At 35.2% G+C, this 18893-nt stretch overlaps 3 protein-coding genes across 8 annotated transcripts in view; 1 reads left to right on the top strand and 2 right to left on the bottom strand.

The window, feature by feature from the left end:
• The window catches only part of LOC105202700 (hypothetical protein), a 41263-nt gene extending 33249 nt beyond the window's left edge, over positions 1-8014 (top strand). For 2 of the 6 annotated variants that reach the window (XM_011171328.3, XM_011171329.3), the window contains exons 3-5: positions 3422-3899; positions 4002-4526; positions 4904-8014. In XM_011171328.3, coding sequence (XP_011169630.1) covers positions 3565-3899; positions 4002-4526; positions 4904-5204 — 1161 coding nt within the window. In that variant the 5' untranslated portion in view covers positions 3422-3564 and the 3' untranslated portion in view covers positions 5205-8014. Of the gene's footprint in view, positions 1-300; positions 1135-3421; positions 3900-4001; positions 4527-4903 lie in introns of those variants that run through there. The other 4 variants (XM_011171331.3, XM_026136235.2, XM_011171332.3 and 1 more) reach the window with 4 other exon arrangements.
• Positions 8015-8436: 422 nt separating this feature from the next.
• On the bottom strand, positions 8437-10965 carry LOC105202694 (splicing factor 3A subunit 3). Its single transcript, XM_011171317.3, has 2 exons — positions 10646-10965; positions 8437-10494 (listed from the first exon to the last, which is right to left on the bottom strand). The coding sequence occupies exons 1-2, from the start codon at positions 10856-10858 to the stop codon at positions 9205-9207; spliced, it is 1503 nt and encodes a 500-aa protein (XP_011169619.1). The 5' UTR covers positions 10859-10965; the 3' UTR covers positions 8437-9204.
• A 630-nt stretch (positions 10966-11595) lies between these two features.
• Positions 11596-17789, bottom strand: LOC105202693 (transferrin). The gene is made up of 9 exons (XM_011171315.3): positions 17543-17789; positions 15752-15991; positions 14954-15250; positions 14598-14761; positions 14339-14448; positions 13408-13800; positions 12841-13316; positions 12533-12648; positions 11596-12059 (listed from the first exon to the last, which is right to left on the bottom strand). Exons 1-9 carry the CDS (start codon positions 17661-17663, stop codon positions 11730-11732), a joined length of 2247 nt encoding a protein of 748 aa, XP_011169617.2. The 5' UTR covers positions 17664-17789; the 3' UTR covers positions 11596-11729.
• Between the last annotated feature and the right edge of the window lie 1104 nt (positions 17790-18893).

Raw genomic sequence — 18893 nt, 5'->3', positions numbered from 1 at the left:
CAATTCGAGTGGATGCCAACAATGGGTGTCAAAACTATACTGTGTACTTTATAATATGTTTTATGCACGTTAGAGAATTTCCATATAAATGCCATTTGAAATTGCAGCTAAATCAAAACATAATATAAATATTAATACATATATTAGAGATAATTAATATTCTTTCTATTAAATACGTCTTTTCTTAAATTGGTATAAATTTTCGATACGTTTGGTAGTTTGAATGATTACATTGACAAGATAAATGAATAAATTGTTAATATTTAATCATTCATGTAATAAGGTCATATTTATATTTGAAGAAAGTGAAGAAACGCATTTCCATTTCATAAAATAAAGAGATGGTGATCAAAAAGGAGCCATCCATAGGGGCCCCTAAAGTGTCCGCGGCGATCCCCTAGATGTCCCGATGTCCCGATGTCCCACGCTGCTGATAAGGGCTGAGGAAGGGATGCGAATCGGTCGCTACCGAGCGAGAGAGGTCCGAATCGCGCGTGGGGTGCGGCGAAACTCCGAGACTAGAGGAGAGAAGAGAGCACGGCTATCGATCGATAGCGACGCCTGTGCAGTGAGCGAGCCCGAGCCACGATCGACGACCGTAGTGTAGAGCCCAGGGGAAACAATCGCCGCCGCGTCGTCTCTTTGACGTAGCTCGCGCTCGACGCGCGCGAGAACGGCCGAGCGTTGACAGTGGTTGTTGTTCCCTTTCACGTGCTCCAAGCCGGTGATTCCGTGGCTCGCGTCTCTCCCTCGCGCGTTCCTCGGCGAGGGGGACTCGCCTTCACCTCCTTGACTCCGCTCGAGCCACGCAGCCGGCTGACAGACGCAGCCGTTCGCAGCCGTTCGCAGCCGTTCGCAGCCGTTCGCAGCCGTTCGCGACGGCGGCATCCTCGAAACGCGCCGTCATGTGGCTGACAGTGCGAGATACATTAGGTGCGCGCCGACAGTGGTGAATATTCGTGCGTATTTATAGAACTGCGCCGGTTCTTCGCTTCGTTATCGGGCTCCGGGCTCTCCCATCGCCGCCGACGACGACGACGACGACGACGCGGCCGACGCTCTCCATGATCGCGATGAAAATTAATCCCGAACGGAAAGCGCAATTTTCACGCTGTTGATACAAATTGGCTGAACGCACGTATCGTCCAATTTAATTAGCGCAGCTCGTAACGCGTAACTATAACTGCGCAACTATAACTGTTAGTTTGGGATCGTGTCTAGTCTAGAATCACCGCGAAAGCGACCAACTGGAGCACAATTACTTGCATATTTCTATTAATAAAGACAAGTTCTTGGAAAATAGTCGCGTAATGGAAAAACTGTCTTTAAAATAAAAATAGAGTTTTGAAAAGTCGAAAATAACCTGATATCGAACTGAAAAAAAAATATTGATGAATGTAAATTTTGTTTGTAATATCCCTCACATTCAATGGAAAGTAAATGATTTGATGGAAACTACGTTTGAACACTTGTACAAATATGAATAGTTCAAATAGTCATACATCACAATGAAAAGTTCTCTATGATGCTCATGTCCGTTAGAAATGTAAACTTCTTCATTTGAGAAACGCAAAAATCGCCGAATTTTTTTGCATCTCTCAAGTTTGCCATGTAATGTTCTAATCTTTATATAATGTTCTTCTATAGAACATTTCTAATATGCATGAAAAGGCTACTAACTTTCTAAGTATCTTGAATTAAAGTTGATGCTAGAGAGAGATTGGTTGTTTGGGAAACATCATTTATGATAATTTATTCGATTTTCGCTGAGTGACACGTATGACACACTAAATGGTTGAGAAAGTCGATATCGCTTGCTGATGAAGCCGCAGATCGAAATATTAATCTTGGGAAAAAGTTCTTGAACCTTGACTTCGAAGAATACATAATTATCGATTACGTAGTTATGTTAGTGTCCATACATCAGTTGTAACGATATTTCACTTTAGCTAGCTCAGGCATAGAAATTGTTTTTTCCATAATATAGAAAAGAGGAAAAAAGTTTCCTCCCTTTTCCCTTTCACAGATTATAGTTAATCGATTCTGGGACAAAGATAGAAATAGATAGGCAGAGAAAAGGAGAGGGAAGGGGTAGAATGACATAATAATAAAATTTATACCTGGTATATTTACCCTCAAGTTAAACGATGGCAACTTTCTTAATGTGCTTGTTATATGAAAAAACTAGTTTTAACAGGCAGAAGATTCTTTAAAAAATTCTGAAGAGAGAAAGTTATTTTGTACGTTTGCAAATTGAACCTACAATGTTTTACAATTCGAATATCTTATTTCAAGAAAAATTAATTCTGTTCAATTTTATACAATTAGGAAGTTAATTTCAATTGCGCGCTCGTTAAAAGTATACTTCGCGGAAGACAGAGTATCTTGTAATTTATTGTACTTGAAAATCTTTATGTAATGTATGTTTTGCTTAAAAAAAAAAAAAGAAAAATGAAAATTTCGATATAAAAATTTTAATGTACTGGCCCTTTTGTGTTAATATTCCGATTTTGAAGAAAGTTAGTCAATAGAGTCATTGTGCAAAATGTGCTTTCCGCTTTCTCATATCGTGCATATCTTAGGCGTACACATCACGAGACGAAGTATACTTCACCACGCCCACGTGGTGGCGGCGTTGCAAGGCGTTTAGCACCTTACCTATACATTCCGGCTCTACAGATTAGATCAAGGACTCGCGCGCGATTAGATAATAGTTTCTCCATCTCTGTACTAATCCGCAACATGTGGTTTCACATATATAATCTATAATATCTATTAACATTACAGTCTCACCGTAATTATCTTTTCCAGGCTATAAATAAATTTACTCTTATGCTACGTAAACACTTTCATAAAGTAAAGCTGCAATAATAGTATACTCTGGCGTACAAAAACAATATATTTCTAGCTGACACGTCTGCCTACTCATTGAATATTAAATTATAATGCGCGAGAAGTCGTTATTTATATTTATAGCATATATTTATAGCATATATTTGTATCGAAATAAATTTTGTAATTCACGTGTCAAAGCTGATTGATGAAATGAGGTTGCAACATGTGCCAATAATTTCCTTTCCAGCTAGCTTAATAAACACTGCAACAATATATTATAATATGAATTTTTATTGGGTACAGAAAATGTAAACGAATGAAATTATATGATCATTTATTGAAATATTAAAAAAGAAATATTAAAGGAGAATTTTTGATATATTTAATCTATTCTATCATATGAGAAAAGTCATTGTCCTATATATGTATATGATACCCACGGAAAATGATTAGGATTTCTTTTTTCTAATATTATAATCAATCATAGCCATCACAGAAGAGAGATTTCTATTTAAAAATTAATTTTTTCTTGTCCTAATTTTGCTATGCTTCTATCTCTAAACTGTCCTCTGTGTATTACATACAGTTGTTACTCTGGAAACGGAAAAGAAGCGTCGGACGTTCGGCATGACGTAAACTAGCTACAGCTATCGCGAAAAAATTGGGACGGCTGTACAATAGAAAGGAAGATAAATAGGAAAAAAAAAAAAAACAGACATTGAGTGCAAAATGTCTGAAAACGAGACAAAGTCGGCTTCGCCGATACCCACGGTTATGTGTGCTCAATGCTGCGACGGCGGTGGTGATAGTGGTGGCGGCGGCGGTGGCGGAAGCGGTGGTGGTCTGACGACTATACAATGCCCGGCTCTGCAGGTCACCTCGCGGATGTTGCGCTCGCCGAGTCACGAGAGCGTTACTACCGACCTGTCACTCTTCAGCGTGTCATCGATCGCGAGCGATCTGCGTAGCGCCAACAGGTTGGTGACTTTCAAGTCCTATAGCGACGCGCATCTCACTGGACGGGGACCCTCGCCGAAGCCGGACCGACAGATTCAGGGTAACAGGTTTGTAATTCAATCGCTGTTGTGCGTAAAGACACACTATCAGACGGTTATTTCACATTGATTTATTACTTGTCTACATATGCCTCGTATTTATCGTGTTAGGCCTGCGGACATTCCAGAGATTTTGTGGTTCGAGGAGGAAAATGAGCTGATCCGCAGCTGCGGTGTTCTATCGTCGGCATTGGGACTGCGCAAGAGCTTTAGTACGAGCGATGTGTCGCAGCTTCCCAGCCCAGACGCGGCTGGAGCCGGTGGCCTACGAACAGCGGTGTCCGCGCTAGCCCTCGACACCGCTCAGCGCAACACCCTGCTGCTGGAGCACGCCAGGCTCGATCATGCCTCGAGATCCTGCAGCACCTGGGTTGCCGTGGGTGAGCCCGTCGCTAGTACATCCCAGCTTCCCAGCCCGCACGGAGGAACCGCGCAAGAGCAGCAGCCTCAGCAACAGCAGCAACAGTCGCAGTCGCAGTCGCAGCAGCTTCAATCGCAGCAATCCTCAAACACTCAATCGGTGCCACAGCTACCGCCGCAACCACCAGCACCGCCGCCACCACCCGTGCCCTTCACCGGAGCGGATCTCGTCAGGTCCGTCAATAAGAAAGTTCGACAGAACTACATAAGACGAAGGTCAGTATTCGAGATCAAGTCTTTCTTCTTCCTTCTCTCTATGTTCCAAATACTTTTTCATGTGTTCACTTTTTTTGGAGAAATCGAGAAAAAAGAAACAGAGAAACGTACTTATTTACCTTGCACTTTCTATTAGTTAGCGTGAAATGGAGATTTAACAAATTTCAATTTTTTTGTCTTGTAAAGTGAGCTGTATCTTTCCAATTCTTATTAAAACAAATCAACTGTTGTCTACAATTCCGCAATATTGGGACGGAATGACGCATATGATGCATGTTTCCTTGTAACGCGTTTCTCAAAGTTATCAAGTCGCGCTAGGTTCAAGTTTTAATATTAAACAGACAGGAATAGAGAGTGTTTCGTTCGTGTTCCCTCAGGCTACTGACCACGTATCGCGCTTTGGAGCGACTCTCGCAGAGTGAATTTAATCTAGACCAGTTAGAAGCCGCGGCTACCGCGGCGCAAAGCTCTCACGGGGCCACCTTGCTGGTACCCGGGACGGCCGTGGGAGTTCCTGGTGCTTCCTTGATCGGGCGGAAGGAGCGGAATCACGCGTTGACAGTACGGGACGTCGAGAGGGAACGCGGAAATCAGCTGTCCAAGTACGAAAGAAACATGATGATCTTTAACTGGCTCCACACTTTGGACGACAGCGCGGTCGTAGACAGCGTCGAATAAGGGACAAGGAGATCTCTCTCAGCATCTCCCTCAACTCCGCTAAATGTGCGACCTATCGTGCCTAAGTCTCTTCCTCCTCGACACTACGAGGACGCTTCGTTGACACTATATTGTCGCATCTCGGAGAATACTGCTGATATGTAAGACTTCGCTCTTATTGATTAGCTATATTGAATTATGACGTCTAAAGTGACAAATTGTGTGAACTTTCCCTTTGCAGTATTCATCGAAGTAAATTGGTTTTTTTTCCAATGCTCCATTCTCTCATTCGATAAAATAGAATAAATGCGTAAAACTCCTCTTTTTCATAAACTCATGCCGAGTTTATTCAGGTTAGTTTTTACTGAAGTCCATCATTAAAGAGTTAAATGTCGTTTATTTTATTTTTCTTTACTTTTTCCTCGCGTTTAAATATTACGAGATGCACTTTAGGCGGACAGGAAAAAAACGAGTTGACATTTAACAAAGATGAAGTGCATATTCATTAGGCGAGAATTAACGAATGATTATGTAATTTATACATTCTCTATGTTAACGGAACGTTATCCTATTTTAACAAAAATGAGTCTCGAGCGATTAAGATTAGGATTTACAACTATCTAGTCATGAATTGAAAAGAGAATGCGGCATATTTTATTGAATATAAATGAAAGCATGTGTAAAAAGACTAATTCATTCCAATGTATATTGCGAGAATAAATCGCTTCTACGAATGTGATGTATAGTATGATTTCGTATCATAAGCATAATCTCTAGCACCCGATGTCATAATCCAATATGGCTACAATAATGAGACAGGAGCTATAAGCTAAAGTAACTATCGCAAGACATCCGTCCCTCCTCGTCCAGCGACACCGATTGGCGTTGCTTTAACGAGTGTCTCCGAAGCATTTCGTAATAAAGGAAAAATCCAGTTTTATTGGCTACATAAAAAGTGCATATATATGCAGAGAGTACAGACCTTATAGGTCGCTTGATTACTCCATACTGATGCACACTATAGGCACGTTATCTAACAAAGGCAATCATTTAACAAGGCCACGTATATGGATGTGTGACATGTGAATAGATCAAAATACAACAAACACATATTCTCTTGTGTATGTTAAAGCGATTACACATCTCTTTGAAGAAGATTGGCTTTTATGTTTTCTAAGCGTATATTGTTGAAACAGTAAGTGTGAGAAGATATTTTAAACAAAAGTTTTATATTTTCAAAGATACTTTTTAAAGATGTATTCACATTTTTTGAAAATATTATATCTCTTAAAATATCTCACTGTACAGTATCGTTTTCAAAAATTAAAAATATTTTTATGACAAAACTAAGCTTATTAAAGATAAGTTTAACCATAAAAAATGTTAAGAAACGATAATGTCGAGATACGTTTCTTCTCAAGTGCAAAAACGTAGCGTAAATGTATTTTGGCCGATAAAATATCCAATGTATCATTATATTATGTAGCTGTTATGAATACGCTGTTTTATGGGTTAAAATACCTATGTTCTGCTGTTACACTTAAATCTCAAGTATAACAGTTTTTACAGTGTGCATGAGTGTGGAATAGTGAAGGCAAAATTCATTATAAATTATTAGAAAGAAATTGAAGAATCGACTTGGAAATATCCTTAAGTGCAGTACGAAGAGTATACACTTGTACGTGTATTTTTGGCATTTTGCGATCAGCTAATTATAAAAATCTTTTATCTGTATTTTATCTAATAATTCATTGGTTAAATTATTGAAGTGATACATTTTGAGATTACAAATATTTCTACGATCTAACGATAACAACATGATCACGTATTTTTGTGCGGGATTGCATGGAACATTTTGGTAGAACTACTCTACAGCCAGTATTTGCAAATTCAGTTTGCCAAGAGATTTTATAATATTTAGAGGCTAATTTTAATAATTAACTATTTAAATTTAGTAATTCCATAGCGAAGTTTTCATTGAAAGAAGCAACAACAACGTAGAAGCGACAGAATGTATATCTTGTGTTAAGTACTTACAATTAGACACATATCGATAAGAAGTTTTCAATCAACGTGAGTGGTACTGAAAGAGTGGTACCAAACTGTTGATTAGAGCGAAAGAAATTTTAACAATAATTGTAGACTGAGAACCTTACGACATTTTGCATTTGCAATTAGCATGGATGATATATAAAATCGGAAACGATACGCGTGTAAAGATTAATGATGCGAGACGCAATCTAAAGAGTTCTACTTATGAAATATGAATGATCATATAGGCGAGATTTAGCGTACTAGGACCTTTGTGATTGTATATCCGGTACGAACGAAGAACTAGTCGTCTGAAATTCCGTTTATTATAAACTTTAGACGAGTTCGTTAATTTATCGATTGATTAGTCACATTATGCGCAAATGCAACTATAAAAGCTCTGTAGAAGTTGTATTTGCATGTAATGCGATTGATTAAAAAGACCCGCCTTCTATATGAGGAACTTGTTGCTGGAACTGGGATAAAATGTTATTCGGAGTACATACCTAAAAAATATTTATAATTCTGTGCGTGTTCTTTATGAAAGTCTTAATTGTCCAGTGTAACAGAAAATCCGGAACAATTGTATTTCCTGCCCGACTAATTAACGACAGATTCACGTCAGTATTACGCGCCGCAGCCGGAGAAAGTGTTTTTGGAATAGTAAATGGATGTGTGATCACAATTAATGTGCTTTTATGTATATTAAATGTTTTCCCTCTTCCAAATGTAATATTCGCGAACATCGCGATATTATCTGGAGCAGAGAGTAATGGAACAAATATAAGGTTTATTAAGTATTTTCTATATTTATATGTGCACAGACCTTGTCTTTATAATTCAAAGAAGACAGAAAAAGAAAAAAGAAATATGCAAGTAAGAAAAAAGCAGGTAAGAAAATTGCAACCATGCCTTCCTTGTTGTTGATAATCGAGAAAAGATAAAAAAGAAAAAACCCAAGTTTTGCAATTTTGTGACATAGTTTTTTTTATCAAATGATTAGAATGTGAGAGACTATATTATTTTCAATATTCACATTTCAGTCAATGAAATATTAAATGTTGACTTAAATTTTAAATTTTAGAGCATAAAAATTGGATTTCTTTTCATTAATTTTTTTAATGGAATTTTCAACAAATCTACATATTATAACAAATAAAAAACTACAATTCATTAATAAATACAATAAAGTTTAAAATTTTTCTTTTGAGCTACGTTTATTTTTATTGGCAGAATAGAGGAAGTTACAAAGATTATAGGCGAAATTTAAGTGGTTCAGTTTCAGAAATGCTTTTTAATAATATTTTAAAAATTAGCAAAAAAAAGAGTAAAATAATTGGTATAAATTATCAGTTTTTTAAACATAAGTAATAACTTGCAAGGTCCCAAACGTTTAGTATAATGGCAAAACAAATTTACAATTTTTTATATCGCAGCCCACTTTTGACAGTTTATAATTCGCAACGGAATCCTATTTATAATTTTGCACATACCATATAATATGAAAAACTTTTAAAGAATTATAATACATAAAAAATATATCAAAACACACGCACACTCACGCATACACACACACTCGCAAGTCAAAATATAAGACAAAATTAAAAATAGTGTTAAACAGAATCAAGTAATTATTCTATCCTGAGAATTCTAATACGAATTATATATTGTCTATAATCATGGGCTTTTATTTAAAAAATGTTTGGATGTATCATTCAAGATAGATATCATCCAAGATAGATATCATACAATACATTCATGTAATATTGCTCTTTGATTATTTCAAATCAAAGTTTTAAGTTATTAATTTAAAAGAAGTTAAGGCAAAGTTTCAAAATAATATTAATAATAATTTAACAGATTTTTAAATAATTGGAAAAAATATATCATTGATGAATGTGCTTTAATAGAGATAAGTAGCATTATAAAAAGATAGAGCGATACAGTTGGTAATTAAAGATTACAATAAGACTTGATTCAGATATACACTTCATAGCAGACCTTGTCTCTTGAGATCTTCGTATGTTTTACGATTGACTACATTGCCAAGCGAATCTTCGAATTCCTCTTCCTGCTCTGGTTGCCAACGTTCAGCTTGTTTCTGTGCCTTGAGCTTTTCCCATAGAGCAAGAGCGTCTTCAATCTGAGTGACATTAGCAAAGTGTGCAGTATTTGGAATGCCAAGACAACGCATGCCGTGCGCGTGCCTCCATTCCGCAAAGTGCCTCTGGAATGCTTTCGGACCTTTATATGTAAAGTTTCCACAAATCTCACAGTTGTAACTAATATTTAAACCGTGCAACTTGTATAACCAATAAGGTATGGGCTTTCCATCCCAGCCTAATGGTAAATTCTTCGGATTATATGGGACCTCGTTATCGTCCTCTTCCTCCGATTCACTTGCACTTGCCTCCGCGTCGGAATCTCCTCTTTCACCCTCGGTTCTCGCTTGCTTCCTTTGCACGTTCTCCTTCGTGGCCACTCGTTGACTTGATACTAATTCGGCGAGCTTATATACGTGAGCCTCGAGTCGCGCAATCTCCTTTTGCTTCTCGGAATCTTTGTTCTTAGCTGACTTTCCTTTTCGATTTTTGGCCAACAGGTTGGGATCCAAAGAGGCTTCGCCTTTTGTACTGAAAAGTCTTTGCGCCCGTTCCTCAAGGGTACCTCCGCACTTTAGTCCTAGTGCCATTAAAGCAGATTTTAATCTGTCTAAACCAAGAGACGCTAACTCTTCCCATGATGAGAACGCGGATAGCTCCAGGTGTGCACCTACGTGAGTCAGAGCGCTTCCAGTTTCCTTGGGCCAACCAGGAAAGGAATTCTTCTCCCACTGACTTTGAAAGTCCTTATTGGCTTCTTCAACCTCTGTACTTATATCGAGCAGAGGCCTCACTCTGTTCAGGTAATCCGTCAGGTACCCTAAGAGGGACTCGACGTATCTCTGATACTCCGCGTTCTTTCTTTCTCTAGGAATATCGAACAAGTGATCAAAAGTCGACAGATAAGTTATATAATCTATCTTTTCTATCCCCTTGAGATTAATATATTTTTGGTAACACTCGTGAAGATCAAGGTATTTTCCATAACCCTCTTCATCTGTAAACTCGACAAGATTGGATAGTTCTTCGGTCGGGTTCTCCCTCATCTTAGCTAGCTCCTCGAATTCGACGGACATGGGAACACTGATCTCATTGGGATGTCGTCGATAGAATTCCTTTATAGACTTCAAGCGCGAATAAAATTCTGAGAATTCGTTTGGACCGGAGAGTGCTTGAACCTAAAATGATAAAGAAAGAGACATATTTTAGAATAGAAAAGATTAAAAAGGTTAGAATTAAAATTAAAGATTAGAAAGGTCAGTAATCGTAAAAATTGAAGTTTAATGTTTCCGTATAACTTGTAATAGTTAAAATCTCATATCAACGTACTTCCTCTTTTCTCTGTCCATCCTTGTCCTCATATAAGTCCTGCAAATGCATCGTACTGTCCATAAACTGATCCAGCAGCATCTTTAAGCGATGCTCCGAGTTGATGTTCTCGCGATGTCCCGCTTTTTTGTGTAACATCTCCTTCACCATCGCATCCATCAGTCGCTCCCTTTCTTCATGATATCGTCGCTGTTGCTCCAGTATTGTTTCCATCGCTTTTCAATTCGATCTATTTTGAATTAATTCAACACCAAACAATTAATACTTTCACGATATAACCTGAAAACTACCACAGCCGTGACGTAGCTATGACTTTATGGAGCGCCTCTTTGTCCACAAAATGTGACTACGTAGTCAATATCTGTGAATCCCGTAGGTAATTCTTTACGATTTTATGGTTCTTTTCCGTGCTATGACCAGGAGGAGAGTATGTTTTTACATAATATTCATGATATATTAATTTAATACCTGTGAAATACTATAGAAATATTTTACGAATAATTTAAAATATTGAAGTAAATAATATATTAATTATTTACTTTTTTATATGTATAATATTTTTCATATAATATTATCAGGAATGGACATTCAGGACTTTCAGGAGTAACTATTTTTTATTAATATTTTAGGAATATTATTTAATATTTAATTAATATTCCTTGATTTGATGAAGCTGTGTTATACAAAATTCAAAATTTTAATTTGATAATTTCCTATAAAAAGCGAAAGTAATTATTAAAATTTTATATGACTACATTTAATAAAATTAAATATAGTTCAATAAAATTACATTGTACAGTTAATCTAAACAAAATTCTTCAATTCAATAAATTATTGAATAATGTATGCTAGAGTGTATGCTAAAAGGATTAAAGTGACACAAATAAAAATTCAGTGAATAGAAAAGTAATAATAGCTTCTTTTATTTTAATCTCCGAAATATAAAGAAATATGGTGATGATGTTTTTATTCTTTGAAAAAAGTACAAAAGTTGGTCAATGCTTAGCACATTTAAAAGTATAACGTATGGCAATTGCGTATTACGTAAATATTGTAAATATCGGAATTAACGATGCAGAGAAAATTAGTGTACGTGACTGGAAAGAAGGTGATAAAGTGCGACTAGGGCTACAAAAACGAAATTAACGGCCACGAAAGAACCATTGTTATTACACTTTTCGACGTGGCTGAAAAGTTCTTTATAGGCAAGCACAGATTTCTTCGTCGTCGACGTAGGAAGCAAACCCGACGAGGAATCTTTGAAAAGAAGATCTAACGTGCCATTGAATGGTCCGTAAATGTGAATTGGTCTTCGAGCATTTACGCGATATCCCAGCCAATCTTCCATCTTTTTTAGAGCCAGAATGGTATCCGTCCTAGAGATTAGCGAGACATCTTGCTTACGACCAACGACCTGGAAAAACATTGTAATATATTTGATTATACAGAAAGTAAACATGCTTACGTTATACAGGGCTGGTTGTTATTTCCGAATAAGTTATGCGACAAATTATCTAATGGATAATGTCTAACGATAAGTCTATATGCAGACATTTATCTATAAATTTTGTTGTACATTTTATTAGGCAGTTTATCCGAAGGTGGAACAATCAGATCGTAGTACGTGTTTTTGATATCTTTATTTTATCCTACATCAGTGTATTTCTCATTACTCTCGTGCATATGAATCAATTGTTGAGAAAAGAGAATGAATTAATAATGTTAAGAATTTTTAACAGAAATATTTCTCGGTTTCTTCTTCAAAAATTTTGATTGAGCTTAAGCTGTATAAAGAATAAACATAATGTACTTTTAGCAGATTGATTTAAATAAAATTAATTAAATTCATAGTTTAAATATTAAACAATTTCCCAGAAAGTTATTTACCTCGCTGTCGATTGTCACTGACAGTGCGCAGAACTCATCGACTTCAATTCCTACATGTTGGGCCAAACTTCCATTTTTGCACAAAACACGGTACTCACTCGGCTCGAAGTGCTTGTCTATATAACAATAAATTAATAATTACTAACAAATAAAGAATTGTTATAGTGCATCGCGCATCCTGTAAATTCAGGATAGACATACTTTTTTACAATTTCATAATTTAAATATTAATTAAAAAAATTTTTGTTAAATTAATAACTTAAGAAAATTAAATTTCTATACATTTAGTAATGTTAATTGCTCGTTACCATTGTGAACATTTCCTATCTCGATAAACGCTATGTCGCCGGCTTCCTCTTTGATGCATCGTATGGCTCCTCTGTCACCATAATAGCGATTGGTTTTGTCCCCTGCGCAGAAGGGGGCAAAACCAATTTGATTTCCACAAGCCGAGCAGAGTGTCGACGATATGTCCGAGGGCATGCCGGTGGGTGAGTGGTCAGAATCTTCTATTCCGGGGGTACAAGCTCCAGATAACAGTCTGGACACTATCGACGGATAGTCGCATTTCTTAGATGAGATGACACCGTTTGTTCTGGCGGCCATAACGAAACTCAACCAAGCAATTCCGCTGTACTCAGGGAAACACGCCCTTTTGTTCTTCAAATCGAAAAAGCTCTTTACCGGGTAATTTTCGTCTGCAGGCTCGCGCATCACCGCGACTATCACGCTATTCTTATCCAGTTCGGTTTCGCTGTATAGCATCGTAGACAGGCCATGAAACCTGCGAGTAAAATAAAAAAACAGACATCAAGTGAGACACCATAATTTTACGTACGTTTAAGTTTCGTCGACACTTGAAATTTTCTGCTTACGTTCGCGCTATGTAACCGTAGTTGGAGTCAATAGTTATTATGTCTGCACGATTTTCTTCTATCTCGCGGAAACATTGGAATGTGGAGGTTGAATTGACACAAGAAATACTCGGTGCCACGCCAAGAGCCTTCGCTGCTTTCGCCACCCACTTGCACTTGTTGGTCTCCAGATCGCCAATCGTGCACCAACGAATGTGCTTGCCGCAGGTTTCAATACTATCGATTTCGGTTATTCTTCCGTTGGTACTCAAGTACGTACCTATAGTCGTTTTGTCCATTTCGTAAGCTCTGCTGTCCACTTGTATAATTGCGCTTAAAGCATTTTTCCAGTCTTCTTTCCCTGGAGATCTCAGCCACGATAGCAATTCTTTTTTAAGAGAATCTGCGACTTCACTGAAAAAAAAAGAGAATTATAATCATATATCCAAGCTGATTATTTCAAAAAGAGATAAAATAACTTATGTAACTTTCGGAAATACAGGATGTCCCACTTTAAATAACACATGAGATTTTTGGAAAACTGTAGAAGATATCGAAAAACGTTTCAGGTGAAAGTTTATATAGTTTGGAGAACAAATAATGGCAAAACTAATTTTCGAAAAAAAAATAATTTTTGATGGTATAAAGATCATGTGAGGTCATCGCCATTTTTTATAATAAAATGAAATTATATGATTCTTTTTTATAACATGACTTCTCTTATTATTCCGCATATAAAGTATTAAAATAAAATTAACAGCTTACAAAAATTAAATTTTTTTTTAAAATAATTTTACCATTATTCATATTTGAAACGTTCTTCCGTACCTTCTATAGTTTTCAACAAATCTCAATGCATTACTTAAAATAAGCAACTCTGTATATCTGTATACTCTTCGAAAAATAAAAGCAAAATTGTTCCTTTCATTTATCTTCGTTGTTATTAGCTTACTTTCTAGCTACGACGACGCTCCACGGTTGTTTGAGCCACGTGCAAGGATTTGGAGTGGATAAAGGGAGAACGCTGCCACCCGGACATAAAAACTGATACGACTCGTTTCTCTGGAAGGTACAGGAAATAATTAATATAACAAAGTAATAGTATTACAGAAAGTGAATCTATATAAATAATTAATAATTGCTGTGCATGGTGATTCGAGAGATAGTGATTGTAAAGTCGTTTCTCAAATAAAGGTGAACATTTTACTCACTTTAAGGATATCTTGAACGTATTTAAGCGCTACATAAGCCACTTTACCATTGCCACGAGTTAAACATTGCAAAGCTCCGACATGTCCATGATGCTGCATATCATCATTGTATTTGCAATTCTCTCTGTCGTCACAAAGAGCACACAATTCCGAATATTTCCTCTCTAAAAGAATATTGTGCTATTCATTAATTATATATTTTTTAGAAACAGTGCAATTCTTATTTCAGAACTTGCTTTAAATTAAAATATCTGTAAGATTTCTTGTTTTTTAAGTAAGTAGTTAAAAATAAAAGTGTGTAATAGATAAAGAATTGATGTGAGAAAATAAGTCTATCCTAACGCAAATTGACTTACTTAATTCTTTATCGAGGGCGACATCAGCAGTCCATTCGCCTGGTCTACAAGCTTTACCAAAGAAATTCCTAAGATTTCTGATCTCATTCTCGATAACGGTCACATCATCGCGGCACTGCGGGGGATTCACTGTATTTTCGAAACGCTTGAGAATATAATCATTCCACCATTGAGATTTGCTAAAACCAGGGTGGCAAAAGCCGCCATTTTTCAAATTTTTGATACGCTCCTCAGGAGATACGGCTTTAAGGTCCAAACTTGTGGGAATCACTGCCACCGTTTGAAATTCAGATTCATCTGTGGAAATTAAATTATGTTTACATATATATTTTTTATCAGGATGTGTAATGATATATAACCAAATTTAAGCTTTTTTTTTACCTTCAATAATTTAAGAAGATATTGTAATTATTATGATATTTATTTTAAATCTAATTTTTAAATGCTTAATAGTAAAAGATTATTAAGAGCATGACTCTTAAAATGTTTTTATTTTGGTTTTCAGTCAGTTTCAAAAGAGACAGCTAATGATAATTTATAGTCTCCAAAATACTTGCTTCAAAATTTTTAAGGAATACATTTTAATTTATTGCTAACGTTTTTTGTTTGGCTTTAAATTATCGATTTTTAACTCGATAAAGCTCTTCACATATTATATATAATCTAAGGTAATTTTATATCTGTTACTAATGTTAATTTTATTTTCATTCATTATGAATCGAGCTCAAGATGTGCTCGCTCGTCTGTGTGTATTTAACTGTGCCTACGAGTAATAATTTCTTCAAAGTTCTCGACTACCTTGCTGCCTATCTTTATGTCTCAATTGAAGAATGGGTTGCATTTCAGATTGATAAAATTGGTACGTTAATAATAATTCTTCCGCATTAAAGACACCAAAGTCGGCCTCGCCTTGAGCTAAGCGAATAGCGCACTCAGCACTATCCGCCACTCGAAAACATGACACTTCGCTGTTATCACCACGTTGCACTGCGTAACATGAAGATTCGTCTACTACTTCGTAGGGTGCGCAGAATTTGTCTGAAAAATCATGAATCAATATATAAACTCAGTTTATCGGTTTATCAACTTTTGTTGCTCATAGAAATACGGGCTAAACGATATTCAAATGTAAATTATAAAAGAAAGAGAGCAGGTAATTTAAATTAATTAAATAATTTAACCAGATAATTAATTAAATGAAACAAGTAAAACGATTGTAAAAATATCTTTTATCTTTTAATATTTTATATTTACAATTTTTTAATGTGTTTTCGCCAATGATTTGATACAAATTTAATTTAAGTTCTTTTTATTAAGGTTTTGTAGAATGGTTTCGTAGAATGTTATCTTGAATATTGAATCTTATGCATTTACCGCATTCAAGTCTAACTTAGTTCATTTATGACGTATCAAGAGTCATAAAAATTTAATAAGACTGCCGAGAAGATTATGTTATAGACGATGGTCTGTAACCTAAACACAGATTAACTTTACAGCGATATAAATACACTATTTTAAGCAAGTACATTAACTTACGTAATATTGTATAACAGTATAATATAAAGTAATAACTGTATTTTCGTATCGTCAAGAACATGTTACGTCAATTACAATCAAGTAATTTGATCACTCTCAAGATATCTGTTTATCTGATGCTTGATAATGTCTAATAATGCAAGGAATAAGCGTTATCACTAAATGCTGACTCAAACTTCTCAAAAGTTAATTGTGCACTTTAATGTTCATACATCGTAATTGGACAAAATTGTATTCGTTAAACGTAAATTTTTTTAAATTTTATATCTTTCTAATATATAATAATGATTGAAAAATTCTTTCAGAATCGCCATTTAGAAACACTATCTTTGTCACTTTTGCACGTCTAAAAATACAAAAAAATTTGTCTGTACTCTTAAGTCTTTTTTTTATAAATTTTCATATATAAATAATAATATATCAATTATTACATAGCTGTCACGTCACTATATCATTAACATTACACTTTATTATTTACTTCGATGTATACTTTGATGTTCACACATCTAAAAAAAATTAAAAAAGACAAAATTAATTTAATATATCATGTATAGAATATATTTTCAATATAAACTACTTACAAGGACGGGGAGATGTATATATATATTTTGCACAATTCTAATACAGTAGTATGATTAATTTTGTTATCAATACGTAACGAATCGGACTTTGTCACGGTATATTAAGCTACGCAAATTTGTAACATTATAATTTTTATTTGCGGAAAAATGTGCCAAAAAGTGAAGAAACCGAATATTTAATATTACTCATTTAATATCAAATATTTAATATTTATTAAAAATACTTAAAAAAAAATTTATTAAATTATATAAGAATAAATTTATGATACTCATTATGTAATTTTAACAACTTTTAAGTTTTAAATTTATGTTTAGATAGGCATACATATTTAGATGTAAATTATTATATTTGTACTAATGTTAAGTCGATACACGAAAACACAGAAAATTTGCTAGAACTTTCTCATAAATAGACGCGATTTTATCACAGTATAATAGATTAGTAATTAAAAAATAAAATAGATTTACTTACATTCTGCGCGTGCAGCCGCAACGAACAGAATTATCCAGACGAGATTCCTCATTGCTGATCTGGACACGATATCCAGTGAGCGTTTGATACGAACTGGAGCGATTGAACGGTTTCTCAACATGGACAGCAAAAGAGGAACTAGGTGTGCCTCTTCACACGAACCGAATGATAAGAAGTCTCCGATAACGAACGCACACGCCCTATATATACATATACCGATGTATCATTATCGTCTCTGCAACCATGTTGTCCTATCCTTCAGGGATCGGATCATCGCATCGGTGCGAACCACTGATTGTGGAAACAGCGTGGCATACATCATAAGTCCATTTTGGACGATTTGTACCTCAAGGTTTTCGATGAAATTTTACATGTAATTTTGTATATTGTAAATGAAATATAAGTTTGTAAATAAATTCAATTATTTATAAATAAGGGTAACAAATACTTTTATATTACGCTAATCGTAAAGTCCAGTTGTATTTATATATGTATAAGCATACATACGTAATATTTAAATCATTGCTCCGTCGTTTTATTTTTGGATTTCTATTATTATGATTTATTTCTTTGGAAGTTCCCTGAATAAATGTCTTTAAGATTTCCTGACATATAAATTAGCGTTCGTTTTTTTAATTACGTCATGACAAAAGAGTTGAATCGTCATTGAGTATTCCAAGATACGTAATAATGTACTTACTTATCAGATGACGATAGCTTTCCACGAAAGTAGCCGGCTTATTGATGACTAAACGTGAATACTTCCTTGAGGAAGAGACATTCGTGAATTTTTCAATTTGAGTCTGTAAATTCTATTTAGATTTCTGATAAGTGCAAAGAAGATAAATATTGATGTACACTCTTGAGATTTGTCTTGAGAAGTGTGTAATTTGTACATTTTTAACCAACAATTGTTAATAGTACAAATAACTTTCCAATGTGACAACAATGTTGAAAATATGGACAAATTCTAGTGGAATCAGTGTCACCTCTCATGAACCATTTTATTAATCGCAGCTCGATATGACTTTCTGAAAGCAACAAATAAAAGAAAAAAAGAAGATTAAAAATTGATCGTAAGTGAAACGCAGTAATATAAATATTAATCACACACATTTTTGCTTTCATGTAGCAAAAATAAATAAAATTAGATTAAAGAGTTACAAATAGACTAAAAAGAGTTTGGCGATTTCACAATACAATCTACACTTTTTTGTTTCTGATAATAGAGAAATAGCATTCACGTGGCATTCTATTGTGACTAAGACGAACAAAATACACAATTTTTCTTGCTGCTATAAAAATTATGCACGGACGAGTGTCGGAATAATTTTTCAAATAACTACGAGTA

This window comes from Solenopsis invicta, chromosome 12 (genome assembly GCF_016802725.1).
Source record: "Solenopsis invicta isolate M01_SB chromosome 12, UNIL_Sinv_3.0, whole genome shotgun sequence".
Taxonomy (NCBI): Eukaryota; Metazoa; Arthropoda; class Insecta; order Hymenoptera; family Formicidae; genus Solenopsis; species Solenopsis invicta.
Note: the sequence above shows the minus strand (reverse complement) of the source record. Positions and strands in the feature narration are given on the sequence as shown.

Bases quoted from the DNA above. Each gene is read 5' to 3' on its own strand.
- LOC105202694 (XM_011171317.3), bottom strand. From the start codon at position 10,858: ATGGAAACAATACTGGAGCAACAGCGACGATATCATGAAGAAAGGGAG. The intron at 10,495-10,645 runs GTACGTTGATAT...TTATCATTTTAG, and splicing joins ATGGACAGAGAAAAGAGGAA to GTTCAAGCACTCTCCGGTCC.
- LOC105202693 (XM_011171315.3), bottom strand. From the start codon at position 17,663: ATGTTGAGAAACCGTTCAATCGCTCCAGTTCGTATCAAACGCTCACTG. The intron at 15,992-17,542 runs GTAAGTAAATCT...ATGATTTTTCAG, and splicing joins TGCGGCTGCACGCGCAGAAT to ACAAATTCTGCGCACCCTAC. The intron at 15,251-15,751 runs GTAGTCGAGAAC...TAATTTCCACAG, and splicing joins ACATAAAGATAGGCAGCAAG to ATGAATCTGAATTTCAAACG.